The following is a 6,408-nucleotide window of genomic DNA, read 5'->3' as shown; positions in this document are numbered from 1 at the left end:
ATGCATCGTTGGTGGTGTAAGATTTCACACTATTGAACTTGATTCTCGACGTACTACTCAAAATAGTGGAATAATGGTCATTGGTGAAAGCGATGCAAGTGGAACTGGAGACAATAATTTCTACGGTGTTCTGGACGAAGTGTTGCACGTACAATATCCGTTGGGAAGAAATGTATGGCTATTTAAGTGTCGGTGGTATGACACGGACGTAAACAAAAGTCAAAGAACGACACACATTGAAGTAGGGTACAAATCTCTCAACACATCCCGATTTTGGTACGCGGATGAACCTGTAATTCTTGCAACTCAAGCACATCAAGTTTTTTATGTAGATGATCCAAAAAATGGTATCAATTGGAAAGTTGTGCAAGTCATCCAAAATAAGCGTATTTGGGACGTGCCAGAAGTGGAGGATGTTCAGAATGACCATATTAATATAGTAGAAGTTGTTGTAAGCCACCAAGTGGATCACCACATCGAGGATGACACTCTATGCAGAAATGACGTTGATCCCACAATCGTTGAAAGACCGGTTGTGCGTCATGTCACTGACGACTTCATCGACGATGTGGATGAACACTTGTCACATGCAAGCGATGAGGAATTATAGTGACAAATTAAACCACGTATGCACATATTTATATCTAGTTTATATATTTTGATTCTAGCTATGTGTTTGTATTTGGTTATTGAATGTTTGTTTTTTATATGTCCATAGTCATTATGTCATATCGACGATCAAGTTTTATGGAGACGGACGATATGTTCCTCCAGTTTGAGGAGGATTTAGATAACATTGCGGGAGGATCGTCATCTGTGGGCGACAATACGGGTGAGTCTAAGAATTTTATTCATTTTTAACTTACAAATATTTCATGTAGGGGTTCCTAACTTTATATCTTATTGTCTATTTATTGAGCAGGGTCTTCTTCTCAACAAACGACCCCGACTCCTAGGAGACGTGCGCAGTCTCGACTCTTGGAGTTAGAGCGCCACGTTGCAATAAATGGGCGCATTCCGATGACGATCGCCCCTGGAGCGGAGAAGCCTATTTCTCCACACGCCGTTCGCTTCAGCCAAGCGATAGGCGTGTGCGTGCGAAAGACATTTCCCGTCCGCTGTCTTAAGTGGACGGACGTTGGGAGAGAATACATTGAGGTCGTCAAGGGCGACCTCCAGGTAATTAAATGCACTACACATTTATATATGATTTCATTTGAAACATATCTAACTTTAACCAATCTAATGTGTTATGTTTGTAATGTGCAGCGATTCTTTGTGCTTGATTTCAACGATCAAGCAATGAACAGGTTTGTTGAGCATCAGATGCTCACGACCTTTAAAGAGTTCCGGGCCGACTGTCATAAACATTTCAAAAAGTACAGCGACCCGGAGGAGGCTCGTGCCAACCCACCAAACGCATTGGTTGGACGTGATGAGGATTGGCACTTCCTCTGCGACCATTATATCAGCCGTGCATTCCAGGTATTTGTCATGATTAATTATGATAACAAGTTTTTATATGTATAAGAAATAAACAATATAATTGTTTTAATGCAGGAGCAATCACGGACAAACAAGGCTGCTCGACAGAAGCAGCCTTACAATCATAGTAGCGGGTCGAAGTCGTTTCTACAACGACAGTATGAGCTCGCTGAAAGAAGAGGGCAGCCGGTCGATCGTGTGGAATTGTTCCGGGAAACACACGTTCGAGCTGGGACATTCGTGTCGCAGGCCGCCGAGGATGCGCATGTAAGTTATACCCTTATTAATTATCCACTTTTATTATATATTTTAGCGCGTTACCTAACATAATTTTTAAATTTGTTGCAGAATCAAATGCTGGAACTCCAATCACAGCCTACCCCAGAGGGTAGTCAGCCACTCTCTGAGGATGAGATATGCGATCAGGTGTTGGGTCGACGACCAGGCTACTCAAAAGGCCTTGGTTGGGGACCCAAGCCGAAGGCCCGCAGAACGGCAAGTGCAAGCAGTTCGTCGACATCTTGTTCGCAGTCCACACAAAAAGAGATTGAATTACAAGCTAAACTTCATGAAGCTTTGGAACGGATTGAAGTACAAGATAGAAAACACCAAGCATTAGCTTCACAAGTGGAAGCTATGAAAAAGATGATTGAAGACCTAACTCGTGCACAACAGGGACCACCACATGATCCCTAGCCCTGCGGTACGTCGTATATGTCTCTATTATTCTTAAGTTTTTGCAATATATGATTATGTATTAAACTTAGTTATTTTTATACCATTTTTAGGACCGAAGGTGTAGAATGACGCGCATACGCACCTCGTTGGGAGATTGGGTCTTATGTTTATGTTTTTTGTATATTGAAAACTATATTTTCTTGTAGTCAACTTATTCGTATTATTAATTTTAATTCCATTTTTTAATTTGTGTTTGTATATTTATTAATTTAATCCAAAACGTCGCCAAATTTTTTTGAGCAATCCGAACATCATTGTGAATGTTTGAGCAAAATATTATAAGGAAAAAAGTAAAAATAAAATATTTAAAAAAATATATAAAAAATATTTCCCGACGTTCATTACGTCGGGAAAAAAACGTTGGAAAATAGGCTTTCCCGACGCCGTGAGATGCGTCGGCATAAACGGCGTCGGGAATAAGGTTTTCCCGACGCCGGCTTTCCCGACGCATCCCACGGCGTCGGGAAAGCCTTTCCCGACGCCGTACCAATTCGGCGTCGGGAAAGCCTCTCGCGACGCATTTCCCCCGACGTTCTTCCCGACGTCGTTTTGTACGTCGGGATATCCTTTCCCGACGTTCTTTGCATTTTCGCCGACGTATTTGTGCGTCGGGAGTACCCACGTCTCTTGTAGTGTCTCGAGTAGTCATATTGAATCCTAAGCAAGATTGTAGATGAAAGATTGATCCCAAGGCAATCTCGGTGATTGTCCAGTTGAGATTGAAAGAAAAGAGAGAAATGTAAAGAGAGCTCGGGCCATCTCAATTCTAATTCGATCAAGATTTTAAGAAAAGATATAAATGTAAAGAGATATCGAGCCATGTTGGTGATAGTTTGGTCAAGCTTAGAAGAATAGAAAGGAAATTAAAGGGATCTCACTCAATCTCGGACACGAGTTCGACGAAGACTAAAGGTAAAAATAGGAAATTTAAAGGATCTCAGGGCTATCTCAGACCAATTTCTGGTCCGAGAACATTGAAGATTAAGTATTCAATGGAATTGAAATCCATATGTCTTAAGTATAATTCATGCATTTTGGAAAGTTTCGGGTTTTTGTTGTTAAATATTTCTATAAATGTATTAAAGTTATAAAAAATTCGTTTTATTACTTTGGGTGGATCTTAACTTTTTTTTCTATGACTGTAAAAGACTTCTGCTTGAAAAATGTTTAAATGTTTGAGGATAGAGTAGTTGATCTAGGAGGGAGCTTGACAACAAACCATTAGAGATTAGAAATAAAATTAATTTTTTGTATTTGCGGTTATTCAAATAATATAGAAATTACGTTGAGGTTACATTGAAGTGAAATACAAAACACAATAATTAATCCTGGCATTTCTACATTAACTATGTCCCATTTCCACCTCGTTTAGGACATTTTCATCGATTATATCCCCCTTGTCTGCAAACAGTGCAACGCGAGGGACCGTTGTGTCCCTCCATCCATCTCGTTATGTATCCATGAGGTATGGTCTGCCTACACTCCTTATTGTTGTCTCATCTAGATAAATGAATGAAAAGTTGGGATCAGGCCAACACTGTCTGTCAGGGATAGGCTCAAATTGGGGTGAATAACAAGACATGTAGGTGAAAAGCTTATAATAATGTTCTATGTAACACAAATAGTCAACACCAAGATCTTTACATGTTGCAATGGCATGGGAACATGGAATTCCGTAACTTTGCCACTTGTTTCATGTGCGTGTTTGTACACTTAGCTTCACTCGGTGTGTCAATCTACATTTTAGTGTTAACGGATTAACTCTAGATGTTACATCGCACAAACCTGTCTGATAATCGTATATGTTAACTTCGTGTGTATTTGCATGTCTTTCCCTGCAACGTAATTTATTTATTGCATACCTATTATGTTGACCAATAACAAAGTTATTGAACATTGAGTAATCATATGGTAGAAGTTTTAAATAATTAGATGTAAGATGAACATACCTTGTAAAACTTTTGCCAGATTCAAGAGCAGGTTCTATTTCTACCCAATGAGCAGCAAAATAAGCAACTATTCAGTAGAATGTGGCTTGTGTGAGTGCAGTAATTGGTAGCTTCCTAGCCCCCTTTAGAACAATGTATACACACTCAGCCACATTCGTAGTTAGCCATCCATAACAATAACAACCATCATGTGATTGCATCCATTATTTAACATCTAAATTAGCAAACCATTGTAAACATCTGAGGTTTACCTCACGAAGTTCATCCATGCATTAATTAAACTTCTTAAATTAGTATTTAAATCTTGCACGGTACACCATACTTTAAGCACATCGTTCTTGTACTTGTCAATGAAATTGCTCGCCACATGTCATAAACAAAAATGATGGTGTGCATCTTACCAACCATTATTGAGGTTTTGCAGGACAGGTAAAATGTCTTTGTGTCTATCTGAGATAAGACACATTTTAGATCTTCTATGTACCACATGATCCCATTCATTTCTTAAAAACCAACCCCACAAATCGATGCTTTTCTTTGGTACAATGGTGTGTGCAAGTGGATAAACGTGCGAATTTGCATCGACTAAGGTAGCTACCAATAATTTTCCTTTGTACTTTTCGTACAAATGAGTCCTATCAATTTGAAGTAAAGTCTGCAATGTTGAAACCCCTCAATAGCAGGTCCAAATGAACAAAAAACACTATTAAACATGACAAGTCTATCATCACTTTCAATTTCAATTAGCCTCCACTCAACAATTAATGTATCGGGATTTGTCTTGTCTAATACGCTCATCCACTTAGGCAGCAAATTGTATGATTCCCTCCATTCGCAGTACACCTTTTGAACTACCTTTCTTCTTCCATCTCATACTTCCCAATAACTAACAAAGTAGCCATACTTTTTCAAGATCATGTCCTGTAATGTTGGAATGCTAATAGATGGATCTTTTCTCACGATGATACTTAACTCGGCTGCAATCAAAATAGAGTCCAACTGATTACGATTCTAGCTCAATCTTGCATACAAACAAGAATGAGGGCAATCGTATTGTGTAATTTTAAATTTTTCATGTTTTTTCCTATGGATTGCACGAAGTCTCCACGTGTAATCAATGGCATATCTCTTAAACCTTACAGCCTTTTCACTTAAGGACTTCAAAGTCTTGGTGTCGCATTGTGTATCTTTTTACTTAATTTTTCAATTCTTCTTTCGAATTGAATACCATACCAACCATCAAATTATTAGATCTCAAATTTTCTATATCAAGACTAGTATCAAAGCCAATATTCATATCATTCAAATCTATCTAGTTGAAAGCTTCAGGGACATCATGAACACCGAATAGCTCAACAAGTGGCTGATCTAGATCACTACCATCATCATCTACTTCAGCATCCTCTGCAATTGGAGTGATAGTCGAGTCGAAACAATTATCTTCCTCATTACGAGTTTCAAACTTGTTAATATCTTCTATCATTCAAGCTGAATTGAATAAATTTGGTTGAGAAATATAAAGTTCAACTGTATGTGATCAACTTACTAATTATGGTTATATCATATGGACACAAATTAGTGGAATGACCCGTTAGTTAACGAATGCTGATTAGCTCGATTTAAAAGAGTTTAGCTAGTCAATCTCGTATTATTGGAGCCCAAGATTTATAAATCCATTATATTCCTCTGCTAGCTCATATGGAATCAACTTAAAACAATATGTTAGATTAGTTTGAATTAGGTAAGGAGAGAAAAATCAACAAATATATATGGTATATTGGTCAATTTTTAATTTAGAAATAAAACATTATATTTAAATATGATTTATATATTAAAAATATGAATGTGGATTCATATTTAGAAGCTCAGAAATGATGGAAATGGTCAAAGTTGTAAGGGTTGACTTTTGACTTTGAAAATTCAAACTTTGACTGGCCATAGATTCAATTGCGATTTGATTTTCGAAAAAATGAATACATATTCATGCTTAAGAGGTCGAAGTTAGTCAAAACGGACAATGGGTAAAAAGTCAAAAGGTTGACTTTTGAATTCAAAGTCAAAGTTTGACTTTGACTAAAAATGTGAAAAGACAATCTTGCCCTTTTGACCAAAGTTAATGGAAAAAATCCAACATTTTGTTGGATAATCTCACTAACTTAACATGTGGTTGCATGAGATGTTGACACAAAGCCCACTAATGGTTAATAGATTGTGAGGTGTTGGATTTTGATGAATC

At 37.7% G+C, this 6,408-nt stretch overlaps 1 protein-coding gene and 1 long non-coding RNA gene across 3 annotated transcripts; one reads left to right on the top strand and one right to left on the bottom strand.

Moving 5' to 3' along the window:
* LOC127149370 (uncharacterized) lies at positions 1-2,421 on the top strand. 2 transcript variants are annotated; one of them, XM_051084580.1, is made up of 7 exons: positions 1-626; positions 719-832; positions 923-1,179; positions 1,270-1,485; positions 1,561-1,752; positions 1,834-2,188; positions 2,274-2,421. In XM_051084580.1, exons 2-6 carry the CDS (start codon positions 724-726, stop codon positions 2,179-2,181), a joined length of 1,122 nt encoding a protein of 373 aa, XP_050940537.1. In that variant the 5' UTR covers positions 1-626; positions 719-723; the 3' UTR covers positions 2,182-2,188; positions 2,274-2,421. The 2 variants fall into 2 exon arrangements, with proteins under 2 accessions (XP_050940537.1, XP_050940536.1); XM_051084579.1 differs by lacking the exon at positions 1-626 and having other exon boundaries at positions 650-832.
* Positions 2,422-3,557: 1,136 nt separating this feature from the next.
* Positions 3,558-4,325, bottom strand: LOC127149530 (uncharacterized). The gene is made up of 3 exons (XR_007821248.1): positions 4,173-4,325; positions 3,868-4,085; positions 3,558-3,723 (listed from the first exon to the last, which is right to left on the bottom strand). It is a non-coding gene; the product is annotated as an uncharacterized LOC127149530 (long non-coding RNA).
* Positions 4,326-6,408: the final 2,083 nt, after the last annotated feature.

This window comes from Cucumis melo, chromosome 5 (genome assembly GCF_025177605.1).
Source record: "Cucumis melo cultivar AY chromosome 5, USDA_Cmelo_AY_1.0, whole genome shotgun sequence".
In the NCBI taxonomy this organism is placed as follows: domain Eukaryota; kingdom Viridiplantae; phylum Streptophyta; class Magnoliopsida; order Cucurbitales; family Cucurbitaceae; genus Cucumis; species Cucumis melo.
The sequence above is the reverse complement of the archived record's forward strand: the minus strand, read 5'-3'. Positions and strand labels throughout refer to the sequence as shown.